General features: G+C 47.7%; 1 protein-coding gene across 4 annotated transcripts in view; it reads right to left on the minus strand.

Moving 5' to 3' along the window:
* The window catches only part of Arhgap17 (Rho GTPase activating protein 17), an 84,628-nt gene that overhangs the window by 24,695 nt on the left and 32,114 nt on the right, over positions 1-27,819 (minus strand). For all 4 annotated transcript variants that reach the window (XM_048331987.1, XM_048331982.1, XM_048331986.1 and 1 more), the window contains exons 2-12: positions 26,446-26,485; positions 22,963-23,067; positions 18,501-18,574; positions 14,493-14,604; positions 13,871-13,947; positions 10,593-10,704; positions 9,330-9,398; positions 9,087-9,168; positions 5,019-5,146; positions 2,073-2,184; positions 1,351-1,432 (exon numbers count right to left, since the gene is read on the minus strand). In XM_048331987.1, the coding sequence (XP_048187944.1) occupies positions 1,351-1,432; positions 2,073-2,184; positions 5,019-5,146; positions 9,087-9,168; positions 9,330-9,398; positions 10,593-10,704; positions 13,871-13,947; positions 14,493-14,604; positions 18,501-18,574; positions 22,963-23,067; positions 26,446-26,485 (993 nt within the window). The remainder of the gene's footprint in view (positions 1-1,350; positions 1,433-2,072; positions 2,185-5,018; positions 5,147-9,086; positions 9,169-9,329; positions 9,399-10,592; positions 10,705-13,870; positions 13,948-14,492; positions 14,605-18,500; positions 18,575-22,962; positions 23,068-26,445; positions 26,486-27,819) is intronic.

The following is a 27,819-nucleotide window of genomic DNA, read 5'->3' on the forward strand; positions in this document are numbered from 1 at the left end:
AGCTTCAAGGGACCAATGCTCAGAGATGCAAAAGCGGGATGGAGCAGGACTTGTGGGATAGTCAGCTCTGCCTGCTAGGAAGGATAGTGCTAGGTGTCCTGGTGCTACAGGACAGAGGTGAAAATATACCAACACGTTAGAGGCATGCTGACATTTCTCAACTATGAATTAATACACTAGCAGGCAGATGCCTGAGAGGTTATTCCCTCTCAGGAACTAGAGAAGAATTGAGCTAAGGAAGGGACAAGTAGACCCCCCAACCAAAGAGTCCCCACAACTCTCCTACCTAGAAGTGATGGCTGGGTTCATTTAATACAGTTATAGGCTAGGCCCTAACTGGATTCTAGGGATGGAAGGAAAACTAGGAACTTGGCTCTGAACTTACAAACCTCACCAACCAGGGACAAAGCCTCTTGTTCCACAATTTTGCAAGCATCTGGGAGGAGCAATATGGGATGATGTATAAATGATAAGAATAAATAGCTTTGAGACCATCAAGTCATGGCGGGAGCATGGGCAGTTGGGGGCAGGCGAGAGGAGTGGAGAGCATCAGAGGTGATGACTTAGGCATTTAGGAGAGGAGGCAGGTAGGAACCATGAGGGAAAAGACAATGGCACAGGTTGGCTGACCAAGAAAGCTCCAACAACCTTCTGTGTAAGACTATTGTGCTTAAATCCAACTCTTCCTGGATAAAGTTGGGGGTGGGTGGGAAGGAAAGGACAGAGAATGGGCAGACAGGTAGTGCGTACTGGTTACTGTCCTAGCCCTGGCCCTACTCTCCCCCCAAGACCCCCAGTTGTCTCATCTGTAAGTGAGAACAATAACATCAGCCTCTTAAGACACTAAGGATTAGTATGGCATTCAGCACATAGTAAACACTCAAGAAATGTTATTACTACAATGATGTCCAGTGAGCTTGCAAACAGCCTGATAGGCATGCAGCAGTAGGATACTTGTCCAGTTACAGGGCTTTCTTCAACATAAAGGGATTTGTGATGGGCAATGATGCCTCTTCAGTTACATAAATCACGTGTGTATAAACCAATGCATAACTCAGGAGCTTTCCACACTAATATTGATACCTGATATTTTCATTCTAAATGTAACTAGATCTGGGACACATGCTATTTTAATGTTAATTATAAAGTCTGAGGCTAAAAATGACTTGACTTGCAAATGGGTTACAGTGTTCCATCCTCTTTTTGGGTGCCAGTCCTGGGGTTTGAACTCAGGGCCTGGGCACTGTCCCTTAGCTTTTTCACTCAGGGCTGGCACTCTACCACTTGAGCCACAGCTCCACTTCCTCCATCTTATCTCTTAGCTTTGAAAGCTGTGTTCTTGAAACTCACCTTGCAACTTGTGTCCATTCCTCGTAGAGATGGAAAGTCATCAAGGGTTCAGGCAATTCCCGCAAATAGGACTTCAAAGCACCTGCAACCATCAATACCACGTGGATGAAATGGGGGAGCCTGGAGATGCCAGAGGGTGGGCACATTGTATTGCAAACTGACATTAGCTCAGTTACAATCTTCTGAGTTCTACAGAACAAACCATACTTTGACAGGAGGAGTGATTAGAGATAAAGTATGTTCCCAAAGGACATTCAGTCTCTTGCAAAACTATATTGGAAAGGGAAATGAAGTTATGTTCAAATTCCCTTGACAATTGTAGATCTGGTTTGTGGGGATGAGGAAAGAGAAGTATGTCTCCAACCACTGCATTATAAGTTATCTTGCCTTTAGTAATGGGAAAGAGGGAGGAAATAAACTAAGATAAAGGTAATAAAAAAGTATGTGTGTATGTGTATACGTGTGTGTGTGTGTGTGTGTGTGTGTGTGTATACACACACTCCATTACACAGGAAATTTGTTGTTTTTTGCCAGTCCTGGGGCTTGAATTCAGGGCCTGGGCACTGTTCCCTGAGCTTCTGCTTAAGGCTAGTCCTCTCCCGTTTAAGCCAGTGTCACTTCCAGCCCTTTCCGAGTAGTTTGTTGGAGATGATAGTCTCATGCTGCCCAGGCTGGCTCCTGACTGAGTAGCAGCTTGACTTGGGACACTCTTTGGAGCTCACCTGCTACAGCGTGGGGGTCTGAATAGAACTCATCCAGGTGAGAAGTAGAACAGTCTAAAGCGGCTTTCAGTTTCTTTAACTTGGAAGCACCAGCTCCGATTCGGAAAAGGCCCTGAAGACAACAAAAAGCCTTTAGTATCAAGTGTAGGTTTTGAGTCTCATACCAAGGGGCTGCGGTTTCTGATGGAACTTTAGCTCACCTCTATTCATGAGGACAGTCAGACTGGCTACCTGCCTGCCCACCCACCTGCCCACCCACCTGCCTGCCTGCTTGCCTGCTACAGCTGCACAGGGCTGCTCAAGAAATGAGGAGACCTATGCATATCAGCTAGAATACCTGGTTGGGCAGAAAGCAGCCCATTCCTCTTGGTTTTTGTTCTTTTGAGACAAGGACTCATTATGTAGCCCAAGCTGGTCTCAAATTCTAAATCCTCCTGCCTCAGCCTCTTTAGTGCTAGTATTACAAGGCAAGTCACCATGCCAGCTAGAAATCCATTCTTGGAAGTAGAGCTATGGTTCAAAGTGGTAGAGCACTAGTCTTAAGCAAAAAAGCTCAGGGACAGCATCCAGGCCCTAAGTTCAAGCACTATGACCAACCCCCCCCCCCCCGCCAAAAAAAAATCCATTCTTAGTCAATGCAAGCTCTCAATCTGTTTTCTTTCTAAAACACTGTACCCATCAGAACTCTGTATAAGAAGCCTTTTTACTTCCACAGAAGATTTATATTTCCAACATTGACTGCTATGGATTTTCTAAATTTAGGATTAAAGCATTAAGTCTGGGAAGGATGAACAAATGCAATCGTGGTCTTCTGAACTATGCAACATTGTGGACAGGGATGGGAGAGGGAAACGGGAAAACCAAAGCAAGGGGTGACACTGTCCAAAAAAAAAAATTATGAAATAGTAACCCCTCTGTACAACACGATACTAATAACAATAAAATTATCTTTAAAAAATTAGTAGCTCAAGGCCAGTCATAATGGTTTACATCTATAGTCCCAGCACTCAGGAGGCTGAGGAAGAAAAATCTTGAGTATGAGGCCAGTCTAGGTTACATATTGAAACTGTCTCTAACCTAAAAAAATATTGACATCTTAAGAAAAAAAAAGTTAGACGAAGCTGCTAGTCACTTTCTCTGCCCAAATGTGATTTAGAAAATGGAGAAAAAAACAGCACAGGAAGCATCAGCCAAGACAGGCAGGAGTAGGGACCCTGGATCAGAAGTGAGAAGACTTGGGTTTCAAGCCAATTGATCTAGGCAGTGTTTCAGGACCTGGACACTCCTGACACTTCAGGCTCAGTGATTCTGCTGGGGAAGGGGGGGGGGGGCAAGGACTGGGGGAGGGGCTTCCCTGTACACTGAGGGCTGTTTAACAGCATTCCCGATTTTTACTCTTAGATACTCCTGGCAACCAAATTATGAGGATCAAAACGTCTCAACATTTTGCCAAACATCAGTGGGGGAGCTGAAGTGGGCCCTGATGAAAAGCATCCACCATTGCATATCAGAAAGTGGAGGTCCCAGGGCTGAAGGAGAGTGCCAGACTGTCCTTGACCTGAGTGAAGTTGGATCGGTAATCTTCCCTGTGCAGTTCTTTTTTTTTTTTTTTTTTTTTTTTGCCAGTCCTGGGGCTTGAACTCAGGGCCTGGGTGCTATCCCTTAGCCTCTGTGTTCTAGGCTAGCACTCTACCACAGAAGCCACAGCATCACTTGCAGTCTTTTCTGTTTCTGTGGTACTGGGGAATCAAAGCCAGGGCTTCATGTGTGCTAGGCAAACACTCTACCACTAAGCCACATTCCCAGCCCATTGCCTGTGAAATTCTTTAAGCTGTTCACACTGCAATAAACATGCTTTTCTTTGTGTATGTTACATAAAACTTTCATAAAAAGTTTTTTAGCCGGGCACCAATGGCTCATGCCTGTAATCCTAGCTATTCAAGGAGACTGAGATCTGTGGATCATGGTTCGAAGCCAGCCCAGGCAGGAAAGTCCCTGTGAGACTCTTATCTCCAATTAACTACTCAAAAACTGGAAGTGGCACTGTGGCTCAAGGTGGCAGAGCACTAGCTTTGGGCAAAAGAGCTCAGGGACAGGCCGTGGCACTATGGTTCAAGTGGTAGAGTGCTAGCTAACCTTGAGGTGAAGAGCTCAGGGACAGTGCCCAGGCCCTAGGTTCAAGCCCTATGACTGACAAAATGATCAAAGTTCTTTAAAGGAAAAAAGACTTTTTTTTTTTTTTTTTTTTTTTGGCCAGTCCTGGGCCTTGGACTCTGGGCCTGAGCACTGTCCCTGGCTTCTTTTTGCTCAAGGCTAGCACTCTGCCACTTGAGCCATAGCGCTACTTCTGGCCGTTTTCTATGTATGTGGTGCTGGGGAATCGAACCCAGGACTTCATGTATACAAGGCAAGCACTCTTGCCACTAGGCCATATTCCCAGCCCGGAAAAAAGACTTTTATTTGGCTATCTGGCTCTATGCCGGTGTGCCTCTCTGTGTGCTGACTTATCTAAATAGAAGAAATGAACAAGAACTGCCCTACCTAGTTCATGGGATTTGTCTGGTAAGGATCCTATAAAATAAAGTGCGTACATGCATTCTAGTGACGGTTGCGTAGTATCACCTAAGTGGAAGATTCTTGCTATCAATAGCTATTAAAAACCAGAGCTCCTGGAAGCTCTGGTCTATTAGTACATAATGAAGTCCACTGTCCCAAATCATGAACAGCTTAACATGCAACAATCAGGTGGAACACAAATGTCAAAGCACACTTCAAGCAGGCACGTGCACACGGTCCTGAGACACAGAAAGGTACGGCATACAGGGTGTGTCTCAATGTGAACGTTTGAAAGCTGTGGGTCCACACAAAGCCAACAGGGGCTGTGCAATAAAGATGGGGGGCTGGGGGGTCCCACAGGGCACCCTGCGAGAGGAAGGGGTAGCTCACCTCCTCCTTCATGCCAGTCTCCAGGAGCAGCATGACACAGGCCTCAATGGGGAGCGCGATCTCACGCCCGCTGCGCTTCAGGTGCTCTTCCAGAGGCGTCCCAAAGGCGGGCTTCTCAGCCCACTTATCTAGAGTAGTGAACAGCCTGTAAGCCACCCCCACCACCTCATGCGTCCCCACACTGTGGTCTCCCCTACCACCAAGGGGCTTTCTAAACACTGAGGCTCTGGAGAGGGGCCAGTGCCTGTGCTACACGCTCTGTCACTTACAGCATGTATGAGCACAGGCCTGCGTCACCTGCCTTCAACACGCGCTAGGTCAGCCAGCAGCCCAGTGTGAGAACACAGGGTGCATCTGAGTGCCCCCTCCCCACGGAAAGCCATGTAGTCTTGCCATGCACAGTGGCACTGGACTGGCCTTCTTGGGACAGGATGTGACCATGGAAACTGCCTTGGCATTTTACACATCCGTTACACAAGCCTAGAGATGGTGGAGGGGAACGTGGGCCAGGGACAATGTCTCTGAGACAATCTGCTGAGTCAAAACACAACAAAACATTGTCAGTTCCCCAGCAACTTAGTCTGACAAAGGCTGGGGTGATAGCAGACGTGCAGGATTTTATGTAACCTTGCTCCATTCCACCACAGGGATGAGGCAGCTCAGTGGAAACATACACGGTAAGGTGGTCTGGTAAGTAAGCCAACTTTTGACCCTGGTCATGGGCAATGAGAATGGGAAGTGCTTGGCTGGGAGTCTGGTCTGCCTGTGGGACTGGGACACACCCAGCACCACTTGTGAAACACATGGAAGCCCAAGGGAAACCAGCTAGTAACCAGGCTCAAGGAGAGATGCGGTCCTACCCATGAAGAGGGCACATTCCCACCCACTGCTAGAACTTGCTAGAAATGCTAAACAGAGTGCTCTGCCCTCTGCCTTCGTGTAATGCTGGCAGAGGTACAAATGAGAACCTCCATCCCAGAGACAATCCTAAGGACAGACTCCAGGCTCTCAAATAAACAGCCTACTATGTGCCCGGCATTGCAGGAGGCACTGAGGGCACAGGGACACTTTCACCTTCAGGATGAGAGCAATTGGATTATGAAGAGAACACAAGACATACACGAACACGTAACAGCCATGAGACAAGACACGTTTGCTATGTCACGGCAGATTGATGGTCTACACAAGAGTCACAAAACAGCTGTCTACAAACAAGGGCCAGTGGTGAGCAGGCCGGGCAGGCTGGGGAGCCCCTGCAAACAGCCCCATCAACGGGCCAATGGGGGACAACACTCCAAGTGTCACCATATCTTTCATACTTTTAAAAGAAGCCAGAATCAGGATTGGTAGGTGAAAAGTGTCTTGATTCAAAATGACAGCAACTAATTAAAAAAATACTTAATGAATGGCAGCTGTTTGTGACTTCTGGTGTGGACCATCAAGGCAAGGGCGATTCAGGAGACAGTATTCACACAGGCCCCAGCAGTCAGAGACAGGAACCAACAGGCTAAGAAGCAGAGAGGCACATCTTGTGGAGAGCGACAGGCTGAGCAAAGACCAGGGACTGAATCTTGAGTTTTATCCCAGAACTGAGGCACCAGGAGATGACAGTCAGCACACGAGTAGAGGGGCCAGTAAGGACAGGGAGAAGGCAGGCACAAGGCAGAATGAAGAGGACCTGGTGGCCAAGTGAGAGAGGAAGAGAAGAGAGCATTAGGCTGTGGGCTTTCAGGACTGGTGGTATCAAGGAGACAAGGAAGGAAGGCCAGGTGGAGTGGCCAGACCACAGAGTAGAAGATGAGGGCAGCATTCAAGAGAACTTCGGATGCTGGTGAGCGGGGGTTTCTAGGGAAGGAGGAAGAGAGGAAGCCAGGAGTGAGGACAAACCTCAGAAAAGGGGGTGGGGTGGGGGCCAGAACTGTAGAAATGTGAATCCTACCAATGAGAGAAGATGATCAAGTGGAGCCGGAAGAAAGTTAGCTGGGGAGAGATGGCCCAGCTGTGTCAAACACAATTAATTGCCTAGTGCTTGGGAATTCAGACTTCTTTTTCTTTTCTTTCTTTTTTTTTTTTGTCCTATGACTGAAATAATTTTATTTTATTTATTTTTAATTTTTTATTATCAAACTGAATTACAGAGAGGTTACAGTTTCATACATTAGGCATTGGATACATTTCTTGCACTGTTGGTCAGACTTCTTTTTTTAAACAGCAGAGTAGAGGTAGAAGCCAGATTGAAAAATTAAGAGGCAGGCAAGAAGGGAAGACATGAGTCTCTAAGAGCCTGGCAGAAGAGGAGATCCGGTGAATGGCACTGAGTTTGGGACATATGAGGCCTGACTAGCCAAGAGCTGATCAAACACCCATTAGAGGGTCCAGGATATGTCTTACAGCAAACATGCTAAGCCTTTCTGAAGACAGAGGAGAGGATTAGGGGGGAGAGGACTAAGAGGAGACGGGGAGGGGGCAATGTTATACAGGAAGAGACTACTGTCCTCCTCTGCTGTGCCCCGCACAGGCCAGTTTGCCACCTCCCACCCTACCCTGGCCCTGCTCCCCATTCTACAGCACTTCTTCAAGGAAAACAACAGAACCAGCTGCCTGGGAAGCTACCCTCCTCTGGTGGATGTGTAGGTCTTTCCAATTAGACTTCAGCCACTCAAAAAGCTACCCAATGTGGCACTCAGCACACAGTGAGTGTCTCATAAACCCAAACTCTCAATTCTGCATGTATGCTGCTCAACACTACTGCTATACACTGGGAAATTATGACATTTCAAACTAAGAGAAGCTCATTCTCTGAAGAATGGCTAAGCAATGGGGTGCATTACAGCTGAGATATACTCAGGACCAGGGGCAGTCAAGACAAAGAATCTTATTCCATCATCCAAAAGCTCTCAGGCACAAGCCTAAATACTGTTGGGGCTTCCTGAAATTCTTCAAGGGGCCACTGGGCACACATACTCACAGACTGCTCCACAGTTACCCATCCCGCATAATCACATGGTCGCCACGTTGAGTGGCTGGCCTGAACTTGCAGTTCAAGCCAGTCTGCAGGGTGAACTTAAGCTCCAAATGTCAGGTCTACACCACAAGCAAAAGGCAGCTGGCTCTCCATATCCACAAGGTTTGCACCTGCACACTCAAAAGGCCGTGGACTGAAAATGCTCAGCAATGAAACTGCTCTCTACTGAACATGTAGTCACTTTATTGTTTTGCCATTATTCCCTAAACCATATAATGAACTACTATTTACACAGCATTTACCCTGCACTCTGCAGTATAATCATCTAGAGATGACAAAGTACACAGAAGGAGAAGGGCAGGTTATACGCAAATGAGACCACGCCCCCTCGGGCACTGAGGGACAAATGTGACAGGCTTGAAGATGACAGAATGCCTGCTCACTTCTGCTGGTGAGTACGGATGGCGAATCTCAGCAAAAGGGAAAAAAAAAGAAAAGAAAACCCAACTAGCAAACCTAGGTGTACATATCCCACTTGGAAGTAAACATCACAGGAAGGTTCATTCCATTTGCAGAATAGAATCTACCATGTGCTTGAGTAAAATATCAGTACTGATACAACGGGAGCCTTATGTTGACAAAGGTGTCTGAAATGGGGGCTGTGGTCTGTGAATCAACACTCAAGGGTGGGGTCAAGAGCAAAGTTCTATCTTGGAAAGCTGAACTATTTCTCTCAGACTGATGGCCACTCTTGGAGGCACAGCACCAGAATTCAGCCCTGAAGAATCAACAACTGGCTTGGAAAAGTAACTGGACGCTAGAACGTTTCAAGCTTGTAGAAGACAAACAGACCTGCCACCCCCCCACCCCCCACCCTAGTTTTCTCTTTAAGGGAAGGTTTGAAAGAGCTGCAAAGTGTTCCATTAGTGTGTTAATTTGGGTTTGGAAGGTATTAGAGGATGCAGCAAGGAAGATGGACCGGTGCTGGGAGCAACGCCTGGCATGGCAGAGAAGGCTCCACCCGTAAGAAATGCATGCAGAGAAGAAAAGAGGCAGAGGGGGCAGCGCAAGAAGGGCATCAGCCAGCACGCAGGTTACGTTACCTTGATGGGCTCGCATTTCGGGAAGGGCCTTTTCTAAGACTGCTAATGCTTTTCTATGGTAATCTGCTTGGGCTTCTAATAACTGAGAACAGACCCACATTCAAAAACAAAAGTAACGTTAGCGTCGGATGCACACACACACAGTGGCTGAGCAAAACTCAAAAAATGAACTCTTTTGCAAATAAACTAAAAGGACTCGATTTTTACAATAGGATAGGATTTTTCTCAAGGGCAAGTGCTTACCGTAATGAAGAATTTGCCGTACTCCCCTTCTCTGGCCATGAAGTTGTACATATCTGCAGCGAGTTGATCCTGGGTAAGCAGAAGAGATACGGCATGAGAAAGATGACAGGAAGTGTGGCCTGAGGTGATCTGTGAGGCCTTAGTGGAAAAAGTGATGGGAGAAATCACAGCCTAAATGTCCACTAAGTGGCCGTTCCCACCATGCCATGGGTAAGAAGACAAAAAGAATAAGCACCTTATTATATCCTTTTTTTCGGGGGGTGGGGGTGGGCCAAGGGGCTTGAACTTGGCCTGGGCGCTGTCTCTGAGCTCTTCAGCTCAAACTTCCCTTGTTATGTTTTGACATGGAAACACCTCCAAAGTATGTTTTTAATATTCCTTGCTAGGCAGCAAGGGCACGAAGGGGCACTACTTGTGGTAGATTACCACTTGAGTTAAGAAAAAGGAAAAAGATGTGCTCTTTTGACTTCCATATAATGTATGTGTGCACATGTCTGGAATTAAAGACATTAGGAAGAGCAGTTTTCTGTCAGATACAGAAGAAATTAGACAGAAGGAAGAGAATGGTGGAAGACTTAATGTCTAGTTTTACTCTTGCTAATATCTAAAGAATTCATTCATGTAAAAATTTGGTAACTTCAAAAAGAGGACAGATTAGGCATATGGGTCTATGAATATTTATATATCAAATTTCTTATATATGTGTGTGCATATATTTCTTTTACACATATACAGAAAAAATTTACATTTATTGGAAAACACACATATATAGCTTCTTTTGAGTTTTGAAAAAAATATATTGCTTTTTATTTTGGAAATCAAGGTACACAAATTTATGTGAATATCATCCCATTTGTGATAAATCTGGAAATGCTAGTAATGAATAATAAGCATTCTATAAAATAACTGGGAAAGCAAGAAAGTAAATTTCCTGAGTCTCCAGCCTGCCTCCCTCAGAAAAGAAAAAAGACAGAAGGAAAAGATTCATGACGCTGTGCATGAATGGAAGCTAGGTATGGAATAACCGGGTAGAAATGTACCAGCCTGGTGGTCAACATGGCTGAGTCCAGCATTCACATGGACTCAGCAGAAAAGGAAGCCCTGGGCTGGCATGGCGGGGAAGCAGCACAGGCACACTGCGTGCAGAATGTGAGTCCTGGAGACCTAGGCCCTCAATGCAGGACAGGTTAAAACAAAGTCATTGGTCAGCACGCGGAAACGCCAAACAAGGAAGGAGCACTGCGCTGCCCAGGCATCTCCGACCTTGCACTGCTCCACTTTATTCCCAGCTTCATCCATCTCTTCCTTTAGGGTATCTATTTTGGACGGAAGCCCCTGAAAGTTGGCTCCTGAAGACTTGTGAGCTTGGTTCCACCTGCAAAACAAGGAGGCAGCAGTCTGAAAACAGGCTATGCATCCTCAACCTTACCGTGTGGAGAACTAAGGAGGCAGGTCCCTCCCCAGGACAGATGCTGCTTGCGGTGGGTATCAGAATCCAGATGGCTGCTTCTCTGAGTTTATCCTCTAAGAGGAGACATGCATGTTTCAGAGAGCTGTGGATATCTGCTCCGAGCACCACCAAACACACCCTGTCTTACACAAACCCCACTGCTGAAGCAATCATGGGACCCTTTTCTGCAGTGCCCTGGCACAGAATCCTTGCCAACAAAGCACCCCCTGCTGCCCTGCTCTGATCTAGAACATTCCCTGTGCCTCCTGAGCACTGCCCAGGATGAGTCTTCCTGGCATCTGTGACTTGTGACTAGTTTCAGCAGGGCAGACCTCCTTTTCAAGTGAGCTCGTTTGTATGCGCACTGTCTAGTTCTGTGGAAAGTTAAACATAAAACCCAGGCTAGCACCCTACGACATCTCACTGTACTTCCCAGACTGCTGCACTGCCCTGAGCATTGTGTTCTGCCCACTTCACATGTCTGGCAAGGCACAGATAGACTGCAGCAGGTCGGCTCAAGCAGAAGTCCAGTGCTACACTCTCAGAGGAGCCACACTCAAGGGTAAAGAGCAGCTCCAACGTAACTAGCTGTGTAACCTTGTTAGCAACTTGGCCTCTCTGTGGCTCAGGGCCCAGCTGTAACACTGAGATGGTGAATGCTGATCGCCTTGCAGAATGACACAGGGAGCCAGAGAGAGAACAAAGATGAATGTGTATGTGTGCACACACACTGGATTCCTACCTAGCACTCCTGCAGGGTAAGTGTAGGAAGACGTAAAGGAGGAATGGCCAGCCCTCTCAGTGTCTCTATTACCTACTTGAGTTAATTCAGTGAGTAAGTCCATGAGTAGGACATGGAGAATCTGTAAATGTTCTAGGGGGTAACATACTTGAAATGAGTAATTCCTGGCAGATAAATCTCTGTAACTATCAATCAATTCTAGTGAGGGACACTGACAGCCTTGTTTAACCAGTCCAATGTTCTTCCTTGTTTGAGAAAACAATTGTAGACTGGGGAAAGGAAGATAGGCTGTGTGGGGAGCAGGTGTCACAGGGAGGAGGGTAGATGAAGGTGAATACAGAGGAACCACTTTATAGGGCATTATGAAAATAAAATAATGAAGCCCGTTGAGGGGCTGGGAATATGGCCTAGTGGCAAGAGTGCTTGCCTCCTACACATGAAGCTCTCGGTTCGATTCCCCAGCACCACATATATGGAAAACGGCCAGAAGGGGCGCTGTGGCTCAGGTGGCAGAGTGCTAGCCTTGAGCAAAAAGAAGCCAGGGACAGTGCTCAGGCCCTGAGTCCAAGGCCCAGGACTGGCCAAAAAAAAAAGAAGAAGCCCGTTGAAACTATTTTGAGAATGAGGGAGAGGGATGAGGAAACATGTATGGATATGTCATGACTGGGGCCCTTTGTAATATATTTAATATACGTTAGCATACCTAGATATATTAGCATATGTGTGTATATATACATATGTGTGTGTACACACACACACACACACACACACACACGTATGTAACTTTTTTCCCCTGGGTGCTGTCCCCATGTTTTACCTGAGCCTACAGCTCTACTTTTGGCTTTTTTAGTAGTTAATTGGAGATAAGTATCTCACAGACTTGCCTTTCCAGGCTAGCTTGGAACTGTAAGCCTCAGATTTCAGCCTCCTAGTAGCCAGGATTATAGGCATGAGGCACCATGCCATGCTAATAAATAATGTTAATTAGAATACGTATGTTGGGCTGGGAATATGGCCTAGTGGCAAGAGAGCTTGCCTCGTATACATGAAGCCCTGGGTTCAATTCCCCAGCACCACATATATGGGAAACGGCCAGAAGTGGCGCTGTGGCTCAAGTGGCAGAGTGCTAGCCTTGAGCAAAAGGAAGCCAGGGACAGTGCTCAGGCCCTGAGTCCAAGGCCCAGGACTGGAAAAAAAAAAAAAAAAAAAAAAAGAATATGTATGTTGGGGTGGCCTGCACTCTTATCCTGTCACTCAGGATTCCAATCACACGTGTACAGGTGACATAGAGAAAGCAGACACCATGTCTGAATTCTAGCTCTGCCATTTATCATTTCTAAGGCCTGGTGCAGAGCTAGTCACCTGGGCTGCATAGGCAGGCACCTCTCTTATGTGGGAGATAAGTTCCCTCCACCAATGGCACTGAGTGCCTCTGTGCATAGCCTGACTGGACCTATAACTATTGAAAATAAGAGGCGCAGAAGAGCAGGGGCTGCTGGGAGAACCCGATAGGCTGATATCTAGTGTAGGGAGAGCAATACCTGGTGAGCAGCAAGTGTGCGGCGAGCCTCGCTCTTACTTGGTAATTGTGCTATGTGTGAATACCTCATCGTTGCCTAAACCAGGACATACCCTAACAACACATTTGACAGCCTGGGGCTTCCTCTTCCCCTAGATAAAGCAGATGTCAAGCCAGCCAGGTCCCAGATACTCATCCAGCCCTGTTGATGGCCACTTCCTAAGTGTACCACTGGAGCAGCTGAGGCGCAGAACTCTAGCTGCTTTACCATGGGCTGCACAGACCTGCAGTGAGGACTGGCAGGCCTGACATGATCAGCAAGGCCTCCTGTTTCTGGAAGAATCTTGCTGGTGGACATTCACACTCCTGCACTCACGTACTGTTCTGCATATATCCGCAATGCTGGTGATGAAGCCAGTGCCTACCTTGTGCATAGTAGGAAACGTGTGTGTGTGTGTGTGTGTGTGTGTGTGTGTGTATGTATGCGCGCGCTGTTCCTGGAGTTTGAACTCAGGGCACTGTCAACTCCTGGCTTTTTTGGGAAGTTAACTGGAAGTATTTTGGGAAGTATTTTCAGGCTGGCTTCGAACTTTATTCTTTAGATTGCAGCCTCCTATGTAGCTAGGAGGACTGGCATGAGCCACCAGCACCTGGTTCATTTTCCTTATTTTGGATTTCTCCTTTCTCCTGGAGGACAGGCTAGTCTAACAAAGTCCCCACCACCGTGCTCCGGAGGGAAGGTGGCTTGAGGGTGTGGCCGGGGCCTCTGGTGTGCGATTCTGTGGTGACTTCCCCTCTGCCCACTTGGCAGTGGTGGCGGCTCATCTCACCTGGCTCTCACTGAGTCCCAGTCCAGCACCAGCCTTGCAAGCTGCTTCCTCTGTTTCTGGATGTTGGGGATCTCCACCTGAAAGGGAGAGCACAGGGATGGGATGCATGCTGGGGCTGAACGAGATGCACTTTGGGGACTTTAGCGAAGACCTCAAAGGAGCACGTGGTCTATTTACAAATGGTTTCTCTTTGGGGAAAAAACTATTTTCAATTTACTCCCTTTCTCTCTTTCTCCCTTCCTTTCTCCCTTCCTTTCTCCCTTCCTTTCTCCCTTCCTTTCTTCCTCCCTCCCTCCCTCCCTTCCTCCCTCCCTCCCTCCCTTTTATTTTTTGCCAGTCCTGGGTCTTGGACTCAGGGCCTGAGCACTATTCCTCGCTTCTTTTTGCTCAAGGCTAGCACTCTGCCACTTGAGCCACAGTGCCACATCTGGCCTTTTCTATATATGTGGTGCTGAGGAATTGAACCCAGGGCTTCATGTATACCAAGCAAGCACTCTACCACTAGGCCACATTCCCAGCCCACTCCCTTTATTTCTAAGAACATAATCAACCACTGCAGGTACAAGTGAAGCATCCTCCGCCCAGCCCAAGCCAGTCTGTGCCACAGAGCCCTGGCACCCACCTCTGCAATGCCATACAGGGGGTCCATGATCTCTTTCTCAACAAAGACTTCGTGTTGGGAGAGCTCAAGAGCCAGCTGATTCTCCGCATCGCCACACGTCTCCAGCATCTTCCTTCAGAAATGAGATAAGCAACACAGGCATGTGCAATTATGTCAGGCACTGATTATTACATGGCTGCAGCTTGGACTGCAGAGCAGAGCACTGCCCAGTAAAGCCTTTACAAACCACACACCAACTAGGTGCTGGTGGCTCATGCCTGTAATCCTAGCTACTCAGGAGACTGAGATCTGAGGATCACAGTTGCAAGCCAGCCTAGGCAGGAAAGTCTGTGAGACTCTTCTCTCCAATTAATCAGTAAAAAGCCAGAAGTAGAGCTGTGGCTCAAGTGGCAGAATGGTAGCCTTGAGCACAAAAGCTCAGAGATAGTGCCCAAGCCCCAAGTTCAAGTCCTAGGACCAGTTAAAAAACAAATACATATACACAAGCTGGGCACCAATGTCTCATGTCTGTAATCCTAATTAATAACACTGGAATCTGAGGATCAAAGCTTGTAGCCAGCTCAAGCAGGAATGTCCATGAAACTCCTATCTCCAAAAAGCCAGAAGCAGAGGTGTGGCTTCAGTGGTAGAACACCAGCCATGAGCAAGAAAGCTAAGGGGCAGCATCCAGATCCTGAGCTCAAGCTCCAATGTGCACACATGTGCATGTACACACACACACACGTAGATACACGCACACACGTAGGGTAGCACCTAAAACTGAAGTCCATTGCACAAGGCAGCCACATTTATAACTCCAGAACTGGGAAGGCCAGGGCACAAAGACCATCACTTCAAGACCAGCCTGAAATGCATACATAGAAAACACTCTCAAACAAACACACAGGAAGAGAGTCCACAGATTCGTGTTTTGGAAGGAAGCTGACTGGGCTAGGGGTGTGGCTCAGTGAGCACTTGCCTGGCATGAGTGAAGACTGGGGTTCAATCCAAGGAAGGGAGGGGCGTTCAGCTAAGGCTAGCATGGAGAGGACAGGGAGGGGAAAGGATGGGTGGGGGAGGGGAGGAGGGAGGGAAGAAGCACACCATCTCCAGCATGTACATTATGTGGGTGAGATGAGGGGTACAGAGGTCACAACCTACTCAAGAATTAGGGACTGGAGTCGGGTGACCATCAGTCCTCCCCCAGGGCCCTGGAGGTCTAATACATACATGCATGCATATGAGGGGCTGGCTAACACTAAGCATCACAGCTGTGAAAACACAGCTGACCTCACACACGTGTGTGTGAGGATGTACACCTGTACTTGTCATGGTTGCTTTCTCTCTCCTGTCTCCTTGTCACCCTGCAGTTCCAGAAAGCACATGGGATGGGGTGAGGCAGCTGTAGGGGCATTGTGAAGCTGAGTTTGAGTGCAGGCTTTGCTGTGTCACAGCTGTGTGGTCTCAGGCAGCTGTCTCTCCCTCTCTGTTTGCCAGTGTCCTCCTGTGTAAAATGGGAGCATTAGTATTACCCACCTCCTCCACTGCTGGGAACATCAAGTTACCCTTGCGGAGTTCTCTGCACAGGGGTGGGGGGGAGTGGGGGGGTGTTAACACACAGCGCCACTCTGGTAAGGACTGTGGCAGTTGGAGAAACGGAAACATATCCAGGCTGGGGGGGGACAGGGATGCTGGCTGCAGCCACAAGCCCGGGCTCTGGACGGGGCCAGTACCCTCCAACGTGGGTAAGGAGTGAGAAGAGACCATTCTCTTTATAGCACAAAGGAGGGATTGTAGGAAATGGGCAGAGAAGTCCATGGGTCATGCCCCACTGGGAAGCAAGGCCCCTCTTGCAGCGAGGACTCCAGGCAGGAACCTCCCTAGAGAGGCAGGCCCGAGGCAGGCACGCCTGCCTCCCACACTGAAAACTGCTTTCTCATCAGACTTCTTTATCACTTCATCCATGCACCCTGCCTGCCATGGGGGACAGCGCAGGCAGATGGAGGGAGAACCCCTAACCCTCTGCAGCTCAGGACACCTGTGTTGGACAACAGTTAGCTGGACATTTCAAAGTAGCCAGTACAGAAGATTCTGGAAGATCTCACCACAGCAATGATGCGTGTCTGAGGTGCTAGACACACCAATTGCTCAAGAGGACAGTAACACACCATATCTGCACTCAACTGCCACATGTCCCTTATCAGTGCATACAACTCCTTATTCTGTGCCAATTTAAAAAAATAGACCACGCATAAAAATTTTAAGTCAGGGGCTGGGGATATGGCCTAGTGGCAAGAGTGTTCGCCTCGTATACATGAAGCCCTGGGTTCAATTCCCCAGCACCACATGTACAGAAAATGGCCAGAAGGGGCGCTGTGGCTCAAGTGGCAGAGTGCTAGCCTTGAGCAAAAAGAAGCCAGGGACAGTGCTCAGGCCCTGAGTTCAAGGCCCAAGACTGGCCAAAAAAAAACAAAAACAAAACAAAAACAACAAAAAAATTTAAGTCAGGTGTCAAAGGCTCACAACTATAATTCTAGCTACTCAGAAGGCTGAGATCTAAGGTTTGGTGTTCAAAGCTGGTCTGGGCAGGAAAGTCTGTGAGACTCTTATTTCTAGTTAACCATCCAAAATCTGGAAGTGAAACTGTGACTCAAATGATAAGAGTGCTAGCTTTGAGCAAAAAATCTCAGGGATAGCATCTAGACAGAGTTCAAGCCCCAAGATCAGCATGCACACAGACGCACAGGCACACATGCACACATGCACACACATATACACACGCACGAATGCATGTACATGCACTTAAGTTAAAACAACAACCACGGTAAGGGTTGGTGATACATGCCTATGATCCCAGTTACTTGGAAAGTAAAGATAGGAAGATTCTGGTCCAAGGCCAGCTTAAGCAAAAGCTAGTAAGACCCTATCTGAAAAACAAGCTATTATTATAGGTTATGCCCATGTCTGTAATCCCAGCTATCAGGAAGTGGAGGTAGGAAAATCACCTTCCAGGCAGAACTGTGAGACCTTATATGAACAATAAAACTGAAAATGAAAAGGACTGGGGGCATGCCTTAAGTAGTAGAGCACTTGCTCAGTAAGCCCTTGAACTGTTGAAAGAAACCAACCACAAATCCAAATAACTTCAAATAATTTAGAAAAGTACACTCTCTTCCCCATCCCAGATAATGATCTTTGACAGTACTTATGCATGCTAGGTAAGGGAGCAATCATTAGAGATGTGCCTCCTGTGGGTTATCTCCCCCCCACAACTGGTTATCATTGAGTGAGGGCTCTCTCTCTCTCTCTCTCTCTCTCCCCCCCACCTTTCTGGTACAGCTGCTAAGATGGAATCTCAGACTTTTTCTACCCAGGCTGACCTGGAGCTGCGATCCTCTAACCTCAGCTTCCCAAGTAGCGGTTATGGGTGTGAGTCACCAGTGCCTAGATAAAAAAAACCCAGAGGTTTTTTTTTGGTTCCAGTCCTGGGGTTTGAACTCAGGGCCTGGGCTCTGTCACTGAACTTTTGTGTTCAAGGCTAGTGCTCTACCATTTGAGCCACAGTTCCACTTCTAGCATTTTGGTGGTTAATTGGAGATAAGAGTCTCACAGACTGTCCAGCCCAGGCTGGCTTTAAACTGTATCCTCAGATCCTGAGCTACTGAGACAAGTACAGCTGACAATTTTGGTGGCTATCTTGAAAGGGAGTGACTCCTAATTAGGACTAAGAGGGACAAGTCAGAGCCACAAACATGAGTCAACACCCGACACCAGGAAGGTGTGGATGGGACTTCTCCATGTCCAAGCGCAGGGGAACACACATTGACCCTGTCAAGTACTGTTGTCAGCAGCTCCTTCTAGCCCCTGCTGGAGCCTGGCTCCTACTGGACGATCTCCTGGGTGCCGGGGGCTGGGTCTCACCTTCTCCCCAAGGTCTTCGCTATTGTGTGGTACCCAGTCACACAATCCCCCCACCTCTTTCCCAGACGGAGGCCTCAGCTCTCCCCAGGGGAAGCAGACCTTACTTACCCCAGCAGGGACTCCTCCAGCTGGGCAGACGCCTCCTGCATGTTCTGAGCCAGGGCCGTGAGTGGGAGCTTTTTCTGGAGGGCAGAACACATGGCAGGTTTTTGTTATTACCTGACCCCAATCCAGATCTCCATTGGTGCTCTCTCCCTCCAGATAAACTGGGAAGAAAAGACCTGTGACTCGCTTTGGGGCTGTTGGCTAAAGTAGACCTTTGATGTCAGTGGTCTGCACCACAGTACTATACCTGTGAGCTGCTATGAGGATTGGGCTGCTACTGTGACCACTATTAATTAATCAGTGCACCCAGGTTGAGAACCACTTACGTGACATGCCTGGGACCAGAAGTGCTTCAGATTTGGGAGGGTTTTGTGTGTGTTGGGGGGGGCTGGGGTTGGGATATTTTCATAAACTTTACTAGATGAGCATCTCTATTCTAAAAAAAAAAATCCTAAATCTGAATTTGTTCAAAACCTGCACATTTTTGAGTATCCTGTCAGCATAGCGAAAGGTTCTGATTTAGTGACAGGGTGTGGTAAGACATCCCTGTAATCACAAACATTCAGGAGGTTCACATAGGAGGACTGAGGTCTGAGGCCAGCCTGGGAAAAAACTTGACTCTACTTGAAAAACAAAAGTAAAAAGGGCTGGAGGCATGACTCAAGTGAAGAGTACTTTATAGCCTACCCAGTGCCAAGACCTTGAGTTTAGGCCCTAGTATAACTAGTGCTCCCTACCTACCCAAAGAAACAAAGCATGAAAAGAGAAAAGTTCAGATTTCAGAGCACCTGAACTTCAGAGTTTTGTTTTTGTTGGTTGTGAGGCTTTGAACTCAGGGCTTGGGCACTGGCCCTGAGCCTCCTTGTACTCAAGGCTAACACTACCACTTGAGCCATAGCACCACTTCTGGTTTTTGAGGGGTTTATTGGAAATAAGAATCTCATAGACTTTCCTGCCCAGGCTGGTTTTGAGCCTGATCCTCAGGTCTCAGCTTCCTAAGTAGCTGGGATGACAGGTGTGAGCCACTGGCGTCCAGCTTTGGACTTCAGAGTTTTGAATAAAGGAGACTCAGTCTGTGCTATGTTCTGTTTATAGACCTTGTATAGACTTTCTTTTGTGTATTCTCAGCTTTGACTATGTCACTGTAAAACCTATTCAAAGCAGTAAACTGAAATTTAAAAATAAGTGGCATTAAATATATTCACTCATTTCCCCTTCCTCTAACTTATCCATATAAATAAGTCATAGTTCCTTTAGCCCCATGAGACCAGCCCTGGCAGGCTGCTTCCAGGGTAACAGGAGAGTAACAGAGTAACAGCCCACCCACAGGCTTCAGTTATGCTGTCTTTCCAAGAGCTAAGTGTTAAGAGGTGCAATGCCAGAACTCAATGAATTAAAAATAAATCAGTCTAAGCTGGGAGCTGGTGGCTCCTGCCTATAATCCCTAGCTACTCAGGAGGCTGGGATCTGCGGATCGTGGTTCAAAGCCAGCCTGGGCAGTGAAGCCTGCAAGACTCTTATCTCCAATGAACCACTAGAAAACTGGAAGTAGAGCTCTGGTTCAAAGTGGTACAGAACTAGCCACAGTCAGAGATAGTGCCCCTGCCTGAGTTGAAGTCTCATGGCTGACCAAAAAGAAAAAGAAAAAGGAAAAAAAAAGTCAGCCTATTTTGAGCTATACCATGCAAGATGGCTGCTGAAACTAGCCTTGTGTTTTCTGTGTCATAGTCTTGTTTCCTAGTGCTCACGACTAGGAAATTCTACAGGGCACATGAGCTCATTAGAGAAGATAGTGTCTGCAAACACTAAAGTTCCCAGAGGACTTGGCTTCCCAGGGGTTAGCAGCTTGCCACCAGCCTTGCTTTGTAACAAGCACGTGAACTGCGAAGGACAGTAATTCCACATTTCACAGGCCTGCAGCAAAGGCTCTGCCCCACCTCACTCCCCTCTCTGTCCACCTCTCCAGTGCAGGGCAGTGGCCAGAACGCTGGGCTCTGGAGCCCTGAACACCCCTGGGACTTTCTCTGCATTACTGAGCTCGGGGCATGCCCAGCTCTTCCTGCCATGCCGACTCTTCTCTCTCCTCAATGCTGGTTAGGCCCTTCCTGTGGGGACTGGAAAAGGAAGCTCAGGCATTAGGCTTCACAAGTGAGAGCCAAGCACCTTTGCTCCTGCTGCCGGCAGTATTCCCATCACCCACACTATCTTCCTTACAGCTCAGGCGCCCCTGCTCCAAGAAGCTGCCCCTGAATACTTAGTGCCCGTGGGTCCTGCTCTTGAGTATATTTTCTTTAGTGTGTGCTTTTGCAATAATCTGTTTTGTATGTACCACTTCACCAGGCCAAGAACAGTTATATTCCATTCATTCTAGATTTCTGCAGGTGCTTGAGAAACATTTGCTTGTTTTTAATGAAAACAGGTGACAGTTGGGCAGCATGTCAAAGCAGACAGCAGGAACACAGACAGTGACAATCTGGAGACAGGGAGGGAAGGGAGGGAGCCAGGGGATAAGGAGGCTGATAAGATAATATGGGATATGATTACAGAGGGTTTCAGTCCTGCTAAAAAGAGTGTGGACTTTACCCTAGGCAATGGGAAAACAGCCAGTGTCCCTCAAAAGAGGTGCTCCCACATTATAGGGCACTTCCTGTATGTAACTATTCACCAAGCACTACCGAATGTGTAACATCTTGGTTCCTACCCTCCAGATGCCCACAGTGCCTCCAGTGCTATAACAACCCAATCTGTACCTACACATTTCCAATGACTTCCAAAGCTGTGACCTCGGCCCCTGCTAAGAATCACTAAACTAAGATTTGTTCTTGCTTCCTCTGGAAGGAGGGTGACAGGACTGATCGGTATTTCAGGAAGCTACTCTGGTGATAGGGTGTAAGACAGTCTGAAAAGGAGGGAGGTGAAGGGCAGGAGGTAGCTACAGGCCAAGTATTGGCAGGCTGGGTGTGCAATGAGGTGAAGGTGGTAGAGAGGGAGCAGAGGTGAGGAATTGCGAAGGTATTCACAGAGAGAATGGCAGAGCATGTGCAATCCATCAGGCAGCTATGGGAGGGTGATGGGCAATAAAAGGAAAACCCACAGTCTTTGTTTGCCTAACGGTGCAAACAGAATATAAGAATGCCAACACAGAGGCAAGAGTTGGTTGTGCATGCTAAAAGGTATTCTAAGGGTGGGAACTTTTTGCTTGGTGTAAAGGCCTCAGCTAGAGGGGATGGCACAGAGACTGTAACCTGGAGAATGGAAAGCATGCACTCTGAGGAGACAATTATAAGGCAAGCAGAAGAGCAGTCGGGGCTGGGGAAAGAGGAACAGCGGGATGGAATCAATGCACTGGGTCAGGTTCTGAAGGACAACCGCAGGTGTAGGCAGACCTGCACTCCGGACTTGCATGACTGCTAGGCAGGGATAACCCTATGGTCAGGTGCTTAAGAAGCCTAGTATAGACATCTGAAGACAAGTTCTTCCTCTTGAACCATCCAGTTACCAACTAAACAGAGTGCCACTGAAATTGTCACCCTAATGTGGCACAGGAGGACACGAGCACAGCTCATAAGCTCCTAAGGAGCTTATTAGAAAAGCAAGAGTCCAATTGCCCGGGGTGCAAAGCAGCTGTGTTCTGCGAATGGCCCCCAGGACTTGAACACTGTCAACCAAGGCACGCTGTAGTACAAACTGGATGGTCCTCTAGACTCCAGCCTTCCTCTCTCCTACAGTACGCCGGCTTTCCTTTGGGATCCTCTCCAGCCCATGAGCAGGGCAGACCACAGCCAGAGGTGCTAGGGCTGGGCCCACCAGCATGTCCCACCAATTCACCCAGATTCAGCCCTGGGACTGGAAAGGGGAAGTGGAAAGGGGAGTGTGATCTGACACAGATTGGAAACCTCACAGCAGTGAGGCCTTTGGAAAAGAAGCGCTCTGGGTCCACTCAGGAAGCTACCAGTCGAGCGGCTCTCTCCTGGTGGAGGGAGACACAGGAAGCAGAAACTCATGACGGCCAACTGGCAACCGTGAGGGCACTTGTGTCCAAAAGAAGCAGACCCCGGAGAAAGAGAGAGAAGAAATGAGACAAGGCTGTGGTTTTATCACTAAAATACCACACCCTGACTAAGCCCAACCCAATGCTTGAACTTTTCAGCCAGTCAGTTCTCTCCATCAATCTGTAATAGTCTTCAGGTTGTGCCAAAGGATTCCTCATTGACATGCCCATTGCCTTATCAGTGACCAATGACTCATCAGAGCTGTAAAGGCACCTGGAGAAGATTCTGGAAAGCAGAGCAGTCAGGCACAGGCAGTAAAGGGTGCTGTGGTCAGGAGGTGCCACAAGCAAGAACAGTGACAGAAGTACTGACCCAAAGGTGAACCTGATGGTGCTTCTCAGGAAAACCCATCCACCAAGGGGTCAGGGCCAAAGGAAGATAGGAGCAGTGGCCCAGCAGCATCAGATACTCACATGTCTCCTCTCCGTGTCTGTGCCGTGCTGACCCTGGAAGCAAGCCATCAGGCGCTTGTGGGAATGGTGGCACATTGACCGCACCGTGTCCAGACGCCGCTCAATCTGACAAGGCAGAAACCAAGAACCATTTGCATTCGTCTCTTGGGTCTGCAGTGATGTCATGGGGTGAGGAGAAGCACTCTACCCGTCTCATACTTTGGTTTGTGAGTATGGATGGAAGTGGATTCCATTTGCCTGCATCAGGAATTCATGATCTGCCCTGGGGGCTTGGGTTAACTCTGGGCTGTTCTGTGTACTGCAGGCCATTCAGCAGCATCCCTGGCCTCTACCCATTAGATACTAGCGGCTCCCCATTTGCTGGTGTGTGACAACCAGAAATGACTCCAGGCATCGTCCAACATCTCTAGGTTGGCAAAATCAGCCCTGACTGAGAACCACTATCTCCCCAGCACTGAGGGCATTCGACCTCTTCAAAGTGAAACCAGTGCAGTCCTCACTAAGCCGTCCTGTCAGGTGGTGGCCGGCTGGCCCACTATTTCAGCAAGCAGAAATGGATACAGCCAACCACAACTGTACTGACCAGTCTAGGCTTAGACACACTGTTGGGTGGGAGAGGGCAGGGGGAGACCAGAATCACTCTCCAACTCACAGCTTTGGAGCCCATCCCCCATGCGAGGGCAAAGATCAGAATCAAGTGTCTACCACCCAAACTCACCACCCATGTTCTAAAAGCATTCCTCATTAGGTTTAGGGAGTGTTTTTGTTTTTGTTTATAAGATGTCCAAAGCAGAAGGGGCAGCAGGCAGGGGGAAACGCTGGCTTAGGGACCCACATCCTGAGCAGCTTCCCTGGAATATGGCTGTTTATGGCAAAGAGAGCTGCTTGTTACAGGAAGGAATGCCAAAAATGTGTCTTCTGATGACTCATGAAGAGCCAGAGCAAGCCCTTGGGGATGCTTTCTATTTTCAAGAAAAGCCAACATTTTCGAAGCAGAATACACATTGCTTTGCACCTCTTCCCTGAAAGATCTCAACGCAGGCTGCTCCTCCTCAGACCCACATTCTGGCCCCCAGACCCCAGATCTGGTAGGCAGGCTCCCCATCACCTCCCTCATCTTGCAGTGACAGTATTTTCAAACATTTGCCACAAGGCAAAACAAACAAACAAAACAAAGGTCTGTAGCTTAATTTTGATATCATTCTTTACATCATCATGTACTTTTGATATGGAATTTTAATGTAATTTTGATATCATTAATTTTGATATCTATAAGCCTGGTCTGCTTCATTCACTGTCCGCAGCACAGTCTCTCCTGGCATTAGGAGCTGCTCACCTACTACGAGTGAGCAAACAGGACATGTATTTATTAGGTCCATGGGCTGGGTATTAGAAAAACAACACAAGTTTGGGGTTCTTGTTCTCCTGGGACCTACAGCCCCCTGGGAAAACTCCACCCAACTAAAATTCAGCCCATGAAAGGCTCTAAGAGACCTAAGAAAGAAACAGGAGAAGAACAAATCATTGGTTGTTTCACCCGAGAAACAACATACATCTCTGTGGCTTGCAGTGATCCTAAGAATGACACCAAACTACCCCTCCCAGCTCCATGATCTGGACTTGCCACGGTTAACTCATTAAGCCCTCCCAGCGGTTCATTGGTGTGAGACCATCAGTCCTGGAGAGGGTTAGAACCTGAGGTACCAGCAGGCAAGGGAAATCCTAAGGTCACAGAGCTAGTCAGAAGCGGCCCAGGATGTTCACACAGGAAGGGAAGAGGGAAAACACTTGTGGAAGTAGCAGAAGTGAGGATCTGTGCCATTAAGGCAGGAGCTTCTGGGGACTGGCAAAGCTCTCAGACGTTTACACAAAGGGACAATGGTAAGATACTGCCCTCCTCCCCATGGTCATGGCCATGAGCATTCAACCATCTCCAGGTGCCTGTGCAGGCCTCTGGTCTCAGGGTGTAAATGAGACAACACCAGATCACTTCTGTATTTGATGTAGGAAGAGGAGAGGAGACCTACCATGCTTAAGTATAACTCTGAAAATTAATTTAAAACCCATGACAAAAACTAAGAATAGATATTAAGCATATTAATAACTATGCTTCCTTAATAAGTTATTAAAAATATCTATTTAATTTTTTTAAAAGCTTCTAGTCTTGAAAGAAGACAACAAAAAAGGAAGAAGGAAGGGAGAGAAAGGAGAAAAGGGGAAGGGAGAAAGGGAAGGGAAGAAATGCTTTTAAAAGTCAAGCAGGCTATGGGGGTAGGCAGTGGTTGAGTGCATTGTTTGCATGCACAAAAACCCAGGGTTAAATTCCTAGCATCCAGAAGGGAAGTAAAATTGAACCCCAAACCTAAGTTTCACATGCATACATTTAGCTAAGTGGATTAAAAGTTTTCCAGAAAAAAACAACTGTACTAACTTGTGAAGACTTTGTTTTTAGTCACTATTCCATTAACAACACAGTGTAACAGGTATTTGCCTTAGTGCTAACATTTCACCAGGCTACAAGTCATCCAGTGAGAACTGAAGTGAGCAGGAGGAGGCACAGGTGATAGCCAAACACCAGGCCTTGTCACAAGGCTCCTCTCCACCAGTGAATATGGAGGACCGACCACAGGCCACTTGTAGATGGTCGAGGACTTACAAGGGTGCTTCGTCCTGGTGAGGTAAAAGCAGCATTTCCCTAAATTATGCCAGTTCCTCTTCTACAAAGGAAGACAGTCACCCAGGAGTGAACGTTTGGTCCTCAGGTGCTCATGTGGGTAGACCTGCTATAGGTTATAGAACACAAAAAGCAAGCAGACAGGTAAGGAAGCTGACCTGTCTCCCTAAGAATTCATCTGCACATTAGGGAGTGGGCAGAAAGCATCTGGTATCCAGGAGAAACTCCCAGCACAGGGTTAAGAGAATCATAGCAGGTGGAGTGGAATGGTGCCAGCCAGAATACACCGAAGGGAGTGGGAGGAAAGAAGGTCGGATCTCAGGATGGTATCAGACTGGTGCCCGGTCACCAGGACCCAAGCTGGGGAGTGAGCAGGAGCCTGGGAGGGATGGAGACCCGGGCTCTGAGCTGTGGCTAGAAGGCCTTGTCTTCAGCTGACAGTGCTCTTTGCCTACCAAAGGACACTGGCTGGCCAGCAGATTAGAGCCTCCGCCTGCCCAGGACCCATGACTGTGTCCCAGTGCCAGGGACTGGCCAGGCCCCGCCCCTCCCCGGACCTGGCACTGGAGGACAGGGCAGTCCCATCTGAGCCTAGCATGCCAGGAGGTTTCACATCCCCTTGCTATCACCACGAACTCTGCTGCTTCCTTTTCCTGCCCAAACCAAGCTCATTTGCTTTATTCCCTTCCAGCTTAAGAAAGAAAGAAAAGTGCTGTCCTACTGAAGTATATAAACCATAGGCCCTGGATATATTTTTTTTCATTCTATGTCTTTAAACAGATCACTTTAAGAACACTTTATTTGGTTACCTGTAATAGATCTTCACTGAGGACTTCTGTTTTCTCAGCTCTGTGGAGGAAAAAAAAAAGTTCAGAATTAAAATCCAGGATTGAGAAACAACTTGTGAAACCCATGGGGAAAGTTCACTCATGTTCGCATTAGATGGCAGGTTAAGTAAAAACCAAAGAATAACAAAAACAATGCCAGGTGCCAGTGGCTCACACCTGTAATTCTAGTTATTCAGGAGACTGAGATCTGAGGATCGCCAGCCTAGGGGTCAGGAAAGTGAGACTCATCTCTAACCATCAAAAAGCTGGAAGTGGGTGACACTGTCCTAAAAGAAATGTACTCACTACCTGACTTCTGTAACTAACCACTCTGTACATCACCTTTATAATAACTTTTTTTTTTTAAGTTGGAAGTAAAGTTGTGGTTCAAGTAGCAGTGAGCCAGCCGTGCATGAAAAAGCTCAGGGACAGTACCTAGACCCTGAGTTCAAGCACCAGCACCAACAAACATGCAAGTGCCTGTGTGCATGCATGCAATGCTTGCAGAAAATTGTAACCCAATACAAGAATCCATGGTTTCAGGCAGTGGCTCTCCACTTGAGCAGGTACAGAATCACCCAGTGCATTGCTTCTTTAAACCACCCTTTCACAGGAAGCACAGAGGACTCCATTCTAACTCAGTGAATCTGGAAATGGGCTCCCCCTTCCTGCTCAGGACCTCCTTGGAGGAGGCCTGAGGCCACCCTTTTGAGGGGGAGAGGATTCCTCTCTCAAAGCTTAACCTTTGTTTCTTAAAAGGATCATGTCTTGTTGGCACTAGTGGCTCACACCTGTAATCCTAGCTACTCAGGAGACTGAGACCTGAGGATCAGAGTTCCGGGCCAGGCTGGGCTTTTAGAAAAGCCCCGGTGAGACTTATCTCCAAATAACCACTCAAAAATCAGAAATAGGGCCGTGGCTCAAAGTGGTATAGCACTCACTAGCCTTGAGCCGAAAGAGACTCAAGGACAGCATCCAGGCCCTGAGTTCAAGCCCCACAGCCAGAAAAGAAAGGGATCTCTTCCTAGGCTTCACACTTAAGAAATGTTATGCAAATAAACACATGTCTAGACAAAAACAGGCAACAGTAACAACTGGGTATTCCTTCTTTTTTTAACTCAAAAAGAAACAAGGTTATTTCACAACTTTCCTTCCCTAAAACCAAAATGGGGGCTAGCCATCAGAAGAGGGATTCTTGATTGGTCAAACAGTTGACCTATGTGGTGAAGGCTTGATGTGTAGTCTGTAGCATTATGGGAAGGTGGTGGAATCTTTAGGAGGAGGAAGTTAGGCCACTGCTGTCACTAGGCCACTCATCATGGACTGAAGCCTGTGAAACCAGGCCAGCAAGCCTTC

The sequence above is a fragment of the Perognathus longimembris genome, chromosome 23, assembly GCF_023159225.1.
Source record: "Perognathus longimembris pacificus isolate PPM17 chromosome 23, ASM2315922v1, whole genome shotgun sequence".
Lineage (NCBI taxonomy): Eukaryota > Metazoa > Chordata > Mammalia > Rodentia > Heteromyidae > Perognathus > Perognathus longimembris.